Source organism: Diuraphis noxia, unplaced genomic scaffold (genome assembly GCF_037042655.1).
Source record: "Diuraphis noxia isolate RWA-SAM2 unplaced genomic scaffold, SU_Dnox_SAM2 contig0003, whole genome shotgun sequence".
NCBI lineage: Eukaryota > Metazoa > Arthropoda > Insecta > Hemiptera > Aphididae > Diuraphis > Diuraphis noxia.
This window is the reverse complement of record NW_028301713.1, coordinates 25,309,386-25,324,538: the sequence shown is the minus strand read 5'-3', so window position 1 is coordinate 25,324,538 and position 15,153 is coordinate 25,309,386. Positions and strand designations below refer to the sequence as shown.

The window sequence follows — 15,153 nt, the reverse complement described above, 5'->3', positions numbered from 1 at the left end:
GACTATACTATAATAATTATAGTATAATTTAAACAGGTCGTTAATTATACGCTAATTATATATAACACATTTTTACAGGGGGGTAAAAACATCCTATATCAGAGATGGCAAACCTTTTGATAACTGCGGGTCAGATCAAAATGTTTGGTTTGATTTTATTTGCCTCGAGTGTCAGAAACTTTTCAGGCCTTGTTTTTGCTTAAAAAATAGCAATACATTCAATCGCATACTTTAATCTACAATTAACTACTTAACAAATAATTTCTCAGTTAATTGTTGTAATATTTGATTTTGTTTATCCTTGAGCTGAGAAATTTGAATTAAAAAAAAAATGAGGAGAATGTAAAATTGTATTCCATGCGTGTGTATCAAATATAGTATATCAAACATTGTATACAAATCTAGTTTATAATGTAGAGGTGATATAGTATAAAATATAAATATAGAACAATTGTAATTTATCAAATAAAATCATATATTATCTAAATCTGCCTAGAAACTTATAACATTGTTATATTTGTTAAAGTACATTTAAAAATAAAAATTATACTATATAAATAGTTATTAACAGTGAATTAAAATACTTCTTATATAGTAAACTCTTGTAATAATAAAATGTATTTATACAATAATCAACTAGAGTAGTATCTAGTAAATATATCTAAAAATAAAAACATAATCATATCATATAATTTCAATGAAAAGTTTAAATATAAACGGTTCTATTAAATTACTTGTGATTTATACCCGTGTATTAAACCAGGTTAACAATTATAACTTTTTCAATGATAAACCAAATACGCAATTAAATGTAATACTTGAGATTTGTACATTATTCCTCAAATAACAACCTAAACCTAATAGAAAAATACGCCATTAATGCTTGTAATTTTATTAAAATTATACGTACTAGTTTCTTTCTACTTACGATATTTCGCTATTTTGACAAAACCCGAACACTGATTCATAAAATTCTTTAAAAAAATTAAATTAAAAAATGTTATTTTCAGTTTAATACAATATTATAGGTGCATTTCCCTGGCACCCTCACCTCGGGATTTTGGAACCAAATAAGGAGCCTTTTTGGTGCTACGTTTGTGCTGCTTTGTGCCCGACTTTGAGCGTTTGTGCAACAAACCCCAATTTTCAACGAATTTTTCATAGTGGGGGTGCTGTCGTTTCCACAGCACCCCCACCTTGGAACTTTCAACTTTGGATTACGCCATTCGTTTGTGCCACATTTGTGCTATTTTTGTGCTGCTTTGTGCCCGACTTTGGGCGTTTGTGCAGCAAAACCCCGATTTTTAACAAATTTTTCAAAGTGGGGGTGCTGTGGAAACCACAAATCACCCTTAGCTCAACATTTTAGTATACCAAGTAATCCTTAAAAGACTTATTTTACCTTCTCATATTCTAAATAATCAATATGCAAATTTAACCATTTGGATAAAAATATTCGTTCATTAAAAAATGTAATATGAAAAAAATCAAATTTAATAAAAAAAATGTTTAATTTGCGATTCTGAACGAAGTGATTAATGTATTGATTTTACAATGATGTGTGTTTTTTTTTTTTGGTTTTTTTTGTTATAGTGCGTGTGTTGTTACAGCACTAGTTGAAATAATGCTTCAATTTCAAACTTTGGGGGTGGTTTCCGATGTAAAAGTGAATATCCTTGGTGCATTATAGAGGTCAAAAGTAAACATTTTCCAACAGTTTTCAAAAAAATCGAGAAAAACAAAAAAAAAATTGACAGAAAAACTGGAATTTTTACGCAAAACCAGTTTTCGACCAAATTGATTTTTTTATATGGTTGTAATTCAAAAACTAATCACTGTAAATACTTGAAATTTTTACCAAATGTTTATGTTAGTGTTATATATATACATTATACAGTTTAATTTTCAACAAGTTTTGACTTTTTGAGTTATTTATAGACCGCTGAAATTTTCGATTTTTTTGAGAAATTTTTTTTTGAAGTGTCGGTAAAAAAATTTTGAATGACTAAAAAAACTTAAAATTTAATACAAGGTTCCTTATGAGTTGTTCTTATTGTAGCTAAAAAAAATTTAAAATAGTTTGTCACAATTTTATTTTATAAGTGTTTATAGTTCAAATTTTTACGAAGATTGGCATTTTCTTTACATGATTACATTTTCAAAATATTTTGACTTTTTTTGAGGTATTTATAGACAACTGAAATTTTCAATTTTTCTGTAAAATTTTTTTTGAAGTGTTGTTAAAACTTTTTTGGCCATATCGAAATACTTAAAAATTTAATACAAAGTTTCTCATAAGTTATTCATAATATAGAGATTAAAAATTACAAAAATACATAGGCACGATTTTTTTTATTAGCATTTACAGTTCAAATTTTGACTGAATACATAAAAATTACGGCTATGTTCAAATTATGTTAGATAGAAATTCATAAAAGTTTTTCTTTTTAATTCTAAGATTTTAGAATATAAAACAATGCTCATAATATATTTTTACAATAGCAGTTAAAAAATAAAAGAAATGTATAGTCACATTTTTTTTTTAAAAAGCATTTAAATTTTAATTTTGACAACATACGTAAAAATCACAAAATTTCGCAAATTGTTTTAAGCTAGAAATTCATAAAAAATGTTCTTTTTCAATCTAAGATTTAAAAATTTAATACAAGATTCCTTACAAATTTTTCAATCTTTATCACAAAAAAAAATGTCCACCGGAAATTCAAATTAAATTTTTATTAGCATTTGAATTTCAAATATTGACAGAAATTTGTCAAAACCATGAATATTTGCAAATTATTTTGTAGTTCAAAATTCATTATATTGTTTGTATTTATATCTAAGGTTATAAAATTTAACACCAAGTTAACCATAAGTTTTGCTTCAAAATAGCTATAGAGAAAATTTGAAGCGTCATTATAGGAAAAAGTTTTTGAGCGTTTCGAGTTTTAAATTTTTATGAAATCGCTTAATGATAACGATTTATCCTCAAACCCGGTATATTGTATATCTCCGATAATATAAGGTATTATGAATTATGATAACTGCATGCAATGTTTTTGGAAAAATCGATTAACCATGCCTTATTTAAAATGCGTCCTAATTGAAAAATAATATATTTGTTCCAAAATAGAATATGTGACAATATTTAAATATAATATATACTAGACTGACAAATCATCTCCGTTCACAATCTTTGACATCGGAAAGTACCCTCGAAGTTAGAAATTAAAGTATTATTTCGACTAGTTATGCACTTATGCTTATGCTGTACACAGACACAAAAAACACAGACACACACACACATTATTGTAAAATCAATACAATATTCATCACTTCGTTCAGAATCTAAAATAAAATAGTTATAGTAAAAATTACAATAACTGTTTATTAAAAGATGCCTCAAATCCAGGTTTAAGAAAAAATGTTAAGTTCATCAACAAGCTATCTTGTTTAGTCAGATACGCATATTAAATAAAACATAAATAATAGAAACTATATGCATGTTGAAACAAGTTATAAAGAGGTGATTATTAATGTCGTAAATACAACGGTTGAACAAAACTATTTCAAAATTAAAGTTGCTCAAAAACATTTTGAACAAAATAAATAAACTTTAATTTGAGTACGTTCATACCATACATTTCAACCTATTATATGACAAAATTAAATATTTTGTTTCACTCAATCCTCATTAAAATATGATACATTTTAAAACCAAGTTCATTTGTTTTAATAATTTGGATATTACCTATTTTGTTTCATAGTTTATTAATATAATATAATTATAGAGCTCCTTTTTAAAAAAATTACGAAAAACAAATATTAAAATCGGGGGAGGGGGGGTTGCAAGACTAATGGACCTTGTACTCAAAGCTATTATATCAATGGTGTTTAGAAAAATATTTTTCGAATTTATGAAAATCAAAAAGTAACTACCTAGGATCTCATGGTAAATGTTGCTATAAGTGCGTTGGCTGAGTGGTAAAAGAGTCATATTATGCCCGATTTTTTTATAACAACCCTAAAAGTGGGGGTGCTGGAGTCGTGCTTCAGTTATAACTTTTTACAGCTTTCGATACAAACGACGACTTTTGCGGTATAAACAGAGTACAAACGATCGCCCCGGGTTTTTTTACGAAAGCTCAAAGTGGGGATGCAGGGGACATGGACCTTCAGTTAGTCGTTTGTTGTCTGCTGTGATTGTAAGTATCTTGTTTTTACATTTCAATAGATTAAATATTTAAGATAGTTATAATAATATTTTTTCCTATCTTACGATTTTAAACAGTTTACTAGTAATAGTATACCGATATACAACTACTTTGGTATAAATATTTTATATGATGAAAGTCTGGTATAAAAAAAATATGTATACATATTCTATAAATCAGTGACAAGTGTGCCGTGGCTAAATATGGGTTGGAGTTAGGGTGCCGCGAGGGCAAAAGGTTGGGAAACGCTGATTTAGATTATGGGAAGTTAAAATTAGTCTTTTAAAGATTAATTGGTATACTAAAATGTTGAGTTATTCCAAAATTCCAAGGGGGGGGGGGGGGGGGGGGGTGCCAGGGAAATGCACCTCAATATTATAGTACCGATTCATATACCATAGTTTAATATTATCATAATATATATAGTAATGATAATTAATTTTATATACCTGAACTGTCCGTGGATGAATAATTCATAATAAAATCTTTCAGTGGACCTGAAATGATTTGAATTATGTTTAGGTAAGATGTTTGTTATTACTTTATAGTTGTTACATTTTATATTTAACCAAAAAAATGATATACAGTAATAAATATTGTTACGTATCTATAAAATATGTACGAGATACCACGCAATTGTGATACAAAATAAGTATTAACTATGACTAAAACTAATAAGCCATTAATATCAAAAGCGTGCGGAGGTCAACAATAAGAATGTGGTGAATAAAATATAAAATTGGTTAAATTATAAAAGTGCTTTCACACGTCCCTTCTTAGAAATGACTGTAGACCCGTGTGAAAGGATACGAAGCGGTCAGCATATTAAGTTGAATCACAATACAGGAAAGTCCTCTCCTAAGGACGAAATCATATTATGTAAGAGAGACGGGGACAAGAGCTCGTCAGACGGTTTTTAAAATGTGAGCCAGACGGTTCTTAAATTTGAACTAGACGGTTAGGGACATTTAAGACACTCAGAGGCAGGTCGTAATGCCATCATTGTCTTTTTTTTATATCATTATTTCAAAATCAGGTCGTAACACCGCTCACCAACACCTAATAGATTACTACATAGTAATTTTGTATCAAGTTTAAACGTAAAATAAAGATATTGTTAAGGACCAAATCCTATATAAGAGAGACCGGAGAGACGGGGACAAATGCTGGTCAGAAAGTTTTTAAAATGTGATCCAGACGGTTCCTAAATGTGAGCTAGACGGTTAGGGACATTCAACTCATTCAAGACACTCAGAGGCAGGTCGTAATGCCATCATTGTCTTTTATATCATTATTTCAAAGTCAGGTCGTAACACCGCTCACAAACACCTAATAGATTACTACATAGTAATTTTGTATCAAGTTTAAACATAAAATAAAGATATTGTTACACTTATACATCAGTTAGGTATATTTTCATTCCTACGTTGATGTATGAATCGACGTTCAGTCGGGAAGTAACAATGCACATGAATATACATGAAGACTTTACAATTTAAATTTGTTATCGGCAGAAAAACAAAATTATAAATAATTATAAATTATAGTTATAGATCATTGATAATAATTACTCACTATATGTTGTATCATTTTTTATTTTTGACAGTGTTTTCTCTAATATAAAATATAATTGATGGTATTATTTACTGTAGCATAAGCTCGTAAAAACGCATGCTATAAACTTACAGGTATATGTATAGTAAAAACACAGAAAGGAATGTGAAAAACTTGTGATGCTTCTAATACTATTATAATGGTGTATAATTTTTTGATAATTATTCAGAGAAAGATTTACTTAAGGGGATTCGATATCACGATTTTCTGTCTTTGTCTAACACAAAGAATTTTAACAGTGTTCTCTGCCAAACGTATATAAAGTGAAGCGATAAGATTTCTGAAAACAAATTCGAATTTTTCGTCAAGTATACTTTAGATCAACTTCCGCACATTTTTTAATTATTTTAATTTTATCTTCTGCAAAAATTGAATAATGTAATTTTTAATATAACATTTTTAGAAATATAAAATATTAAAAATGTGAGGAAGTCAATCTTTATAGTATAAAACCTTAATTGGTTTTTTAAATTCTTATCGCTTCATTACATCAATAATTGGTGGACGTATATTGATTCCGCCGCCGGCTATTAATTCCGCTGGCTACTGTTTAAAATATCTAGACATCGATTCCGCCGGTTACTGTTTATAGTATTTACAAATCGACTCAGCCAGACACTGTTAATCCCCTCCCCCTTGTATTTCAAAATATATAGTATATTATAATATGTATAAAATGATAATAACTGTATAATTCGAAACTAAAATATAATATATTCTAATTAATACGTGTATATGAATATATTATAAAATATTAAAATATATAGTCTAAATTGTATAAAATGATAATTGTTCGTTCCGCAAACAATACGTCCGTCAAGTTGGCACCGGCACTTTCTCCAAACAACTCAAAATTGGTATCAAAATTTTGCTACGAATTCGCTACATTTTGCTACGCTATTTTTAGAATTTGATGCTATTTGGTTTTTTCGAAAATCCGGAAACAAACATGCCGGTGCTATCTTGACGTAGCACCGGAACTTTCTCCAAACAAATAAAAATTGGTATCCACATTTTGCTACGAATTTGCTACATTTTTCTACGCTGTTTTTGGAATTTGCTACCTCCTGGTTTTCCCGGAATCCTGGAAAACAGAAAATTTCCCAGCACCAGCACTTTCTCCAAACAACTCAAAACGGGTATCAAAATTTTGCTACGAATTTGCTACATTTTGCTACGCTATTTTTAGAATTTGCTACAATTTGGTTTTTCCAGAATCCCGGAAAATCGAAAATTTCCCAGCACCGGCACTTTCTCCAAACAACTCAAAATTGGTATTAAAATTTTGCTACGAATTTGCTACATTTTGCTACGCTATTTTTAGAATTTGCTACTATTTGGTTTTTCCGGAAATCCGGAAACAAACATGCCGGTGCTATCTTGACGTAGCGCCGGCACTTTCTCCAAACAACTCAAAATTGGTATCCACATTTTGCTATGAATTTGCTACATTTTGCTACGCTGTTTTTGGAATTTGCTACCTCCTGTTTTTCCCGAAATCCCGGAAAACAGAAAATTTCCCAGCACCGGCACTTTCTCCAAACAACTCAAAATTGGTATCCACATTTTGCTATGAATTTGCTACATTTTGCTACGCTGTTTTTGGAATTTGCTACCTCCTGGTTTTCCCGGAATCCCGGAAAACAGAAAATTTCCCAGCACCGGCACTTTGACCAAATACCATGATATAATAGGTATTAACATTTTTTATTTTCATAGATTATTGTTCCATTCATGTGCTATAATGCGTTTCACAACTAATTATAATGCGTTTCACAACTAATTTCACAACTCACGAAGTTCAAGTGAAGAAATAGGACATTACACTTCACATGTTAAAAGAGCTAATGGCCTGTGGAATATTCACGACGACTTGGTAAACAAAATAACAACATATAAAAACACCGAAAAAATTGAAGTTCAACCCCATATTTTATTTTATGTAAAAGAGTAAAATAAAAGTAAAATTATATTAATTTGGAGAATAGATGATAATAATTGAAATAAATTTAAAGTACTTATATTTCAGTTTATTAATTTTTGTATATATTTTGTTTTATGATATGTTTTGTATATTTCGTTAGAATTATTATTATATTCGTACAACTATTATACCTTTTGAAGCCCATTTAAGCTTTTGTATGAATAAAGTTTTTGATTGATATTGTTTTATGTCAATTAGACTGTTTATCTAATTACAATTATTCTGTTGTAACTGTTTCACCAAGTTGAGTAATTTTAAGCATTTTTATGATTATATTTTTTGTTTGTCACTCTTATATGCCAATTAGGCTGTCTATTTAATTAATATTCACTTTTTAATTGTTAGTTATATGCCAACCAAGCTGTTTATTTGTTTTATTATTAATATTATTATCCCCTTTTGATTGTTATTAATTATTTACTAAACAATCCGGTTACTTATTATTATTACTATATTCTTTATTGAGTCAAATAAATGGTAAAACTAAAATGAATTTCTACAGTTCATTTATTTATAATATATACTATACTTAGACAACGATTGTCCAGTACTATAATATTAACATGTTGAAAATAGGTTTATACATATATTGACTGGAATATTTTTAATTTGGAAATTTAAAATGTTGATAACATCTATTTAAATTTAATTTAATTTTTTGTTGTTCATACCCAGTGTCGGACTGGCTCGAAAAGGCCCAGTCCGCGATTTGGAAAAAAGGGCCCCCCAACAGTAGCCCAAAAAAACCATCGTGACATCAAACATTATAAAGAAAAACACAGATTCAAATTGTATCATAGATTAATATTTATTTTAATTAATATTAAAGGTAAAACAAATTAAACAATATATATGAATAACATCTCAAATCAATAACCTTGATAGTTCTGATGGACTTTTAGCAATAGTATTTACAACAATTTCCTTATCAACAACATAGTCTCTTTCAATATTTATCATTAATAGAGTTTCCATAATATCTTGAGAAATTAATGACCTTAATTTAGTTTTAATATTTTTGAGTTTGGAAAATGTACGTTCACATGTAACTTGTGTACATGGTAACGTTAAAACAAATTTATACGCCAATAGTATATGTTATTAAAAGAGCCGAATTGTTGAACAATTTCGTACAAAATATTAAAAGCACATCTTAAACAATTGTTACATGAATTGCATTCTAAACTGTGGTCAATATTTAGTTCTGGTTCAGAGTCAGATTCATTGTCAAAAGATAGATCATTTTTTGAAAATGTGTCATTAAAATTTTTAGTTATTGAATCAAATTGTATTGCAAATTTCCCGGGATTCCGGGAAAACCAGGAGGTAGCAAATTCCAAAAACAGCGTAGCAAAATGTAGCAAATTCATAGCAAAATGTGGATACCAATTTTGAGTTGTTTGGAGAAAGTGCCGGTGCCAACTTGACGGACGTGCAAACAATTATTCAAAAACCTGATTTTTCGCGCCAGTACGTTAATTACGTTAATTACGTGCCAACTAATGCCTCAATTCCGGTGGCGGAAAATTTGTGTGGAGCCAAATTATTTTATCCATCAGAGTTTAAGTTATCACGTATTATTTATTATCAGTATATTTTGATAAGATATTTCATAATAATAATATTGAATTGATTAGAATAATTATTAAATAATTAATAATTATAACATCTAGAGTATACCAGTAAACACATTTTTAAATAATATAATCATTTATATTATTAATTATTGTACCTTATTTTACTGTTTTTTTAGTCATATACTTAGTATACTTGGTCAAAACTTGCTTAACTTTGAATAAAACTGATCCAAATTTAATATTTATGATCAAAAATGGCAAAAATTCCCAATTTATTAAAAATAAATTTTCTTATGTCAAAATGGAAAAGAGGATCTCATAGTTTGTCGATCGACTTTCAAAGATACACACATTATTATATTATTTTTTTAATAGCACCAATACATGCATTCGTTTCTGCATCCAATGTTGAAACTGTTCCTCTTACAAAAAACAATAAATCGGAAAGAGGAAAAATGGCACTACAAAAAAGGATTTTAATAAAAACAATTTTTGACTTACTACCTATTACATTTACATTTTTTTATTTTAATATTGAATATGACTCAGTACAGTAAATTTATTTTACTTTTAATTTCATTTGATTAATTTTTACAATTTTACATTTAATTTTTTTAAATATGGGATGTAATGATAGATCGCTTCCACGTACACCCTGGGCAACGTCAATGACCTATGACTATTATAGTTAAGAGGACGCTATACCCGCATGTGTTGTCTCCGTCTTACAAGTACGTAACATTGCAAAATCTGTTTCGCGCGGGAAAGAACCGAGAAGGCTACAGTCATAACTAAAAAACGAAATTCTCACCACAGATAAAAGGGAATTTCGACTGTGCAACGTTGTTTTTATTTTTTTGATATTAGAACTGAAAAAAAAGTTATTCGATTTTGAAAAATGCAAAAATAATGCATTTTGAAACAATAAGAACTTTTTTCTATTTGTGATATCGAAAAATTGAAAACAACGTTGCACAGTAAATGTTCTCCTTATTATGTGGTGAAAATTTCGTTTCTTAGTTATAGCTGTAGCCTTCTCGGTTCTTTCCCGCGCGAAACAGTTTTTGCAATGTTACGCACTTGTAAGACGGAGACAATACATGCGGGTGTAGCGTCCTCTTAATTTGACGGCAAAAGATCTATCAAATGACAAACTATGTAATAATATAATATAGGTATTATATTATGTATTAATAATTTACAACTATATTGTGTTTCTATAAAATCCAAAATACCTATCTTATCAAATAATCTTATCAAAATATACTGATAAATTAGCAATACGTGATAACGCCACCGGAATTGAGGCATTAGTTGGCACCATGGTTAAATAACTAGGTATGATCGCAACTTTATGATACGCAGGTGTCATGGCCGCCACTGGCAGTGAATATTATCACTTCGATTTATCAGTTTACAGTTATCAAAACCATGTTCAAAACAATATTTAAAGCAATAAAAATACAAAATTGAAATTACAAATTATTATTTTATTTTAAAAATGTATTATTTAATAAAATAAACATCAAAGTTTGATTTAAATTTAAATTTAATATCATTTTTATTTTTGCCACAAGCATCAATCCATTTATTACAATAATAAGAGTTTTTCGGGAATCTTAAAAACCTTATATTTGTATCATTTTTGTCATTGCATCTTTTTTTCGTCCACTTTTACAGTCTTTTACCGCACACCAAGACATTTTAATAATAATTAAAATTGATAGTTGACAATATTATTAACGTCAATGGCACAAACGAATAATAAATAAAAGACTAAAAGTGCTAAGATTCCCGCTAATTTTTGTTTATACAAATTAACTTGAATTATCTTAATTCATGGTTTTGAGCGGCGAAATTCAAGTGGATACTATATTAAGACACAAGTTATATCGTGTTAGTTTTTCATATAAAAAGAATGGGACGAGGAAAAATAAATAACAAATCATTTTAGTAATAAAAACAATTTTTATTTTACAAGAATAGAACATGTACAAACATATTTAAAACCTACATAATATACAACTAAAAAAATCAAAACGAACTTTCAATCAAGCTTTCAAATTGAAAATTAATATTCAATCCAATATTATGGTCAAATATGATAACTGATAAGCGTAGTCGGTTATCAACATTATCGGAAGTTGCAAAATCCAGTGATAAAAATCACTGCCAGTTGAGATTTCTTTCCATGATAAATCATGGAATGATAGTACATGCGCAGCCCATAACGAAAATGCGCCTCAATGCGATCATACCAAGTTATTTAGCCATGGATGGCACGTTAATTCCACCACCAGTAGGCTGGTCGTTTGTGATAGTGGTGCGCCGTTATCTAACTGATAGTGGGCAATGTGCGTATTCCAACGGTTACATTTTTATATTATTTTTATGCACTTTCAATATTTTTTCTTCGTTCATAAAGTTGTGTAACACTTTCAGTGCCACCGAAATTCTGTATTTTGATGGATTAAATGTTTAAGGTGGTACTGATCGCATTTTCGTAAATTATGTGTTTTTTCATTGGCTACTCAAAATTCGTTCATTTTCTTAAAGGCTTCATATTCATTAAATTACGTTCGTACTTTTTTCCTTGTTTTTTTATGCCTCTCGAGCTGTTCGGCCATTCAACGAGCCTCCAATTCAGTTATTCAATATTCAATTTGTTTTTGTTAATCTTAGATACATTCGTTCTCATCAAAAATGCATACATTCATTCAATACGTCATATTCAATCATTTCATTTTAGTCATCTGTGAATTGTTTTCTGTAAGTATCGTTCAATCATTTATTGCGTTCAACCCATTAATATTATTCCTCAATTTAGGATGCACCATGAGATACTTACAGAAGCACGTGAATTTTTTTTGTCATTGTGAATTATATATTGTGTTCAGTGATTTATTCGTCCGAGTTGGTGGCCCGTTAGTTGTACGTTCTCAGGATTGTCACACATTTAATTATTATTATATTGTATTTTTATTGTGCAAATATGTGCATCCTGAGACGGTAGCGTTTAGTTCAAAGCCGCTTACCAGGGGCGTGCTCACGGGGAGGGGGGTGTCATATCCCCCCCCCCCCCATGAACTTTATTTTATGAATTTTCTTGAGTTTCTTGCTAGTTTCGCTTTTCTCGAAAAAAGAGGTAATGCATAATTGGTTTTAATTTTTAAGTTGTGTTAATAATTATTATCAAAGATATAAAATATATATTATAGTAGTCGGTAGATACACATCTGTGAGTAATATTATGTTGTTAGATACCAATGGACTATTATAACATTAAAACATTTCAGTCCATTATGTTTCGATATCTATATTATGAACGCGCCCATCGATATATCAGTACGACAGTACAGATTATATCAATCACAACGGACCAAAATAGTTCGTTCCGGGATTCCCGTCACAATCTATTGTTATCAATAACCGAGCCATAATAAACTAATAACTGCGGGCCATAGACTGTAGAGTACTTACATAATTACATCTATCTCTGACTATAAATTTAAATAGGATTTGAGACTATTTTTTCAAAAAATCAGTTCTTAAATGCAAGTGAAATAGAATCCTTTAAAAATCTGGCAGAGTTTTATTTACCGCATGTCAATAAAGACTGATTTGGCTGAACTGAAAATATGGCGAACAAAGATATTGGACAATTCTGAAGTCATTAAAACTGGCCTAGATGCTCTCCAACTCTGCAGTTCCTTTATTTATACAAATTTGAATAAGTTACTAATAATGTTATGTGTCCTACCCGTTCCAACATCCACCCCAGAAAGATCGTTTTCAACATTAAAGAGGGTGAAGACATACACTAGAAACTCAATACTTAAATTACAATACTCTTTAACTTATTAGTTTAACCGACATTCAATATTTACTTGCATTTTATTTTAGGACCGTTTTAATGGATTAACGTTGTTGGCAGTACATAAAGATATTAGCATTACTCCAGATGAAGTCTTGGATGAAATGTCTATGAAGCCAAGAAAACTTGAACTTATACTTTAGGTCTTTAGATCTATACTTTTATTATATCCGATTATATAAAATAAAATATTTTATAAAATGTTAATTATGAATATGTTTAGCTCTATATCTAGTATTATATCATATAATATACCTAATATATCAACCTACTTCTAAAATATCAATATATACATTTTGTGTATATGACAATCAAAAAAACAAGATACAATTTATCCCCCCCCCCCCCATTAGAAAAAGCTGAGCACGCCCCAGCCGCTAACGGACACCAGTTCCTCAGGTAACCAGCTGACGAGCTGCCAGATTATTATTCAGTATTATTATTATTATTTTACTTTGCTAATCAAGCACTTCAATATTATATTGTTTACCTTTGATAATCCAGCATATTGTATTTTATCCACTTATTGGGTGCCAAATAGCTTTCTCACACTTAATATTATCATTTGCTGTATTATTCGAAGCCAATAGACTATATTGTAACATTTGTATTATCATTTTTATACTAAACCAAAGTACCTACCTACCATCACTTAGAAATTAGAATTATAATAAAAACAATTATTTAACATATTCGGGTTACCTATTTTATTTCCATCATTATTCATTTAAGGTCATTACTATTATACTTGAATTTAACTAACGCCTTGTCGTGAAGGCACCCTGATTAACCTATATTAACGTAAATTATTATATTTGATTTTTGTTCAGAGCTGAACGCGACAGATAATAATTGTATAATTCAAAATTAAAATGTATAATATAATTAAAATAAATATAATATAATTGTATTTACTATTTAATATATTATTTCCTTTATATATTATGTGTCAGTTTGTATTTTTGAATCGGTTTCCACCAATTTTGCGTCAAATGAAATCGGCATTCAACAATTTATATTTCTGGCCAAATTGTTTTTGCACCAATATGTATATCTTCTTCAAAATCAGAAACTATTTCCAATGGACTGAATGATAAATTGATTTCTGAACATTTTTCAATAACGTAACCAAGCGATCGCGCATATGACGTGTCTTTATATTTTTTGCTTGATTCACATAAATTTTTGCAGTACACTTATTATTTATCTTTATTTATACGCTGCCATTTAAGAGCATCTAAAAACTTTACATAGTCTTTTTTATGATATTTATGATCATTATATGAAATAAAATCATTTTTTCTTTAACTAGAAACTATGGTAAAGTTCATTATAATTTATAACTGATAAATAATACGCTTTAATAAATATAATAATACTTATGTGCAACACTATGCACGTGATGGAGCAATTTCGTTAACTGATTAGTAACTAGGCGAGAAGTAACATGGGAAGATTAGGAAGTCCACATTTTAACAATATAAAAAAAATATAAATATAGGTCTTTATAGATATTAAGATATATCATATCTTAAAGATAAGATTTCAGTCAGAACTCAGAATCATAATTGACATCATTTATGTGTAACGAAATATGTTATAGAAATACGTATATAAATATAATTTAGACTATATACATATTACAAAATATTCACATACGCGTATTAATTAGACTATACATTTTTTGAATTATTATACAATTATTGTCATTTTATACATTTTATTAATATATATAATGTTATACATCATACTATGTAGGAGTGTATATTTTAAAATTCATTTACAAGGGAAAGATAAACAGTAGCCGGCTGAATTAATTTCCGCCCTGAATCAATATGTAGATATTATAAACCGTAGCCGGTGGAACCGTTATATATATATATATTTTAA

The 15,153-nt window shown here is 28.9% G+C and overlaps 1 protein-coding gene and 1 pseudogene across 3 annotated transcripts in view; one reads left to right on the top strand and one right to left on the bottom strand.

The window, feature by feature from the left end:
• Window positions 1-494: 494 nt before the first annotated feature.
• LOC149057129 (uncharacterized) overlaps window positions 495-15,153 on the bottom strand; it is a 66,271-nt gene continuing 51,612 nt past the window's right edge. Inside the window, exons 14-17 of one of the 3 annotated variants that reach the window (XM_089222079.1) lie at window positions 5,790-5,828; window positions 4,664-4,711; window positions 929-974; window positions 506-857 (exon numbers count right to left, since the gene is read on the bottom strand). In XM_089222079.1, coding sequence (XP_089078205.1) covers window positions 833-857; window positions 929-974; window positions 4,664-4,711; window positions 5,790-5,828 — 158 coding nt within the window. In that variant the 3' untranslated portion in view covers window positions 506-832. Of the gene's footprint in view, window positions 858-928; window positions 975-4,663; window positions 4,712-5,789; window positions 5,829-15,153 lie in introns of all 3 variants that reach the window. The other 2 variants (XM_089222077.1, XM_089222078.1) reach the window with 2 other exon arrangements.
• LOC149057131 (uncharacterized) lies at window positions 11,626-13,406 on the top strand (annotated as a pseudogene).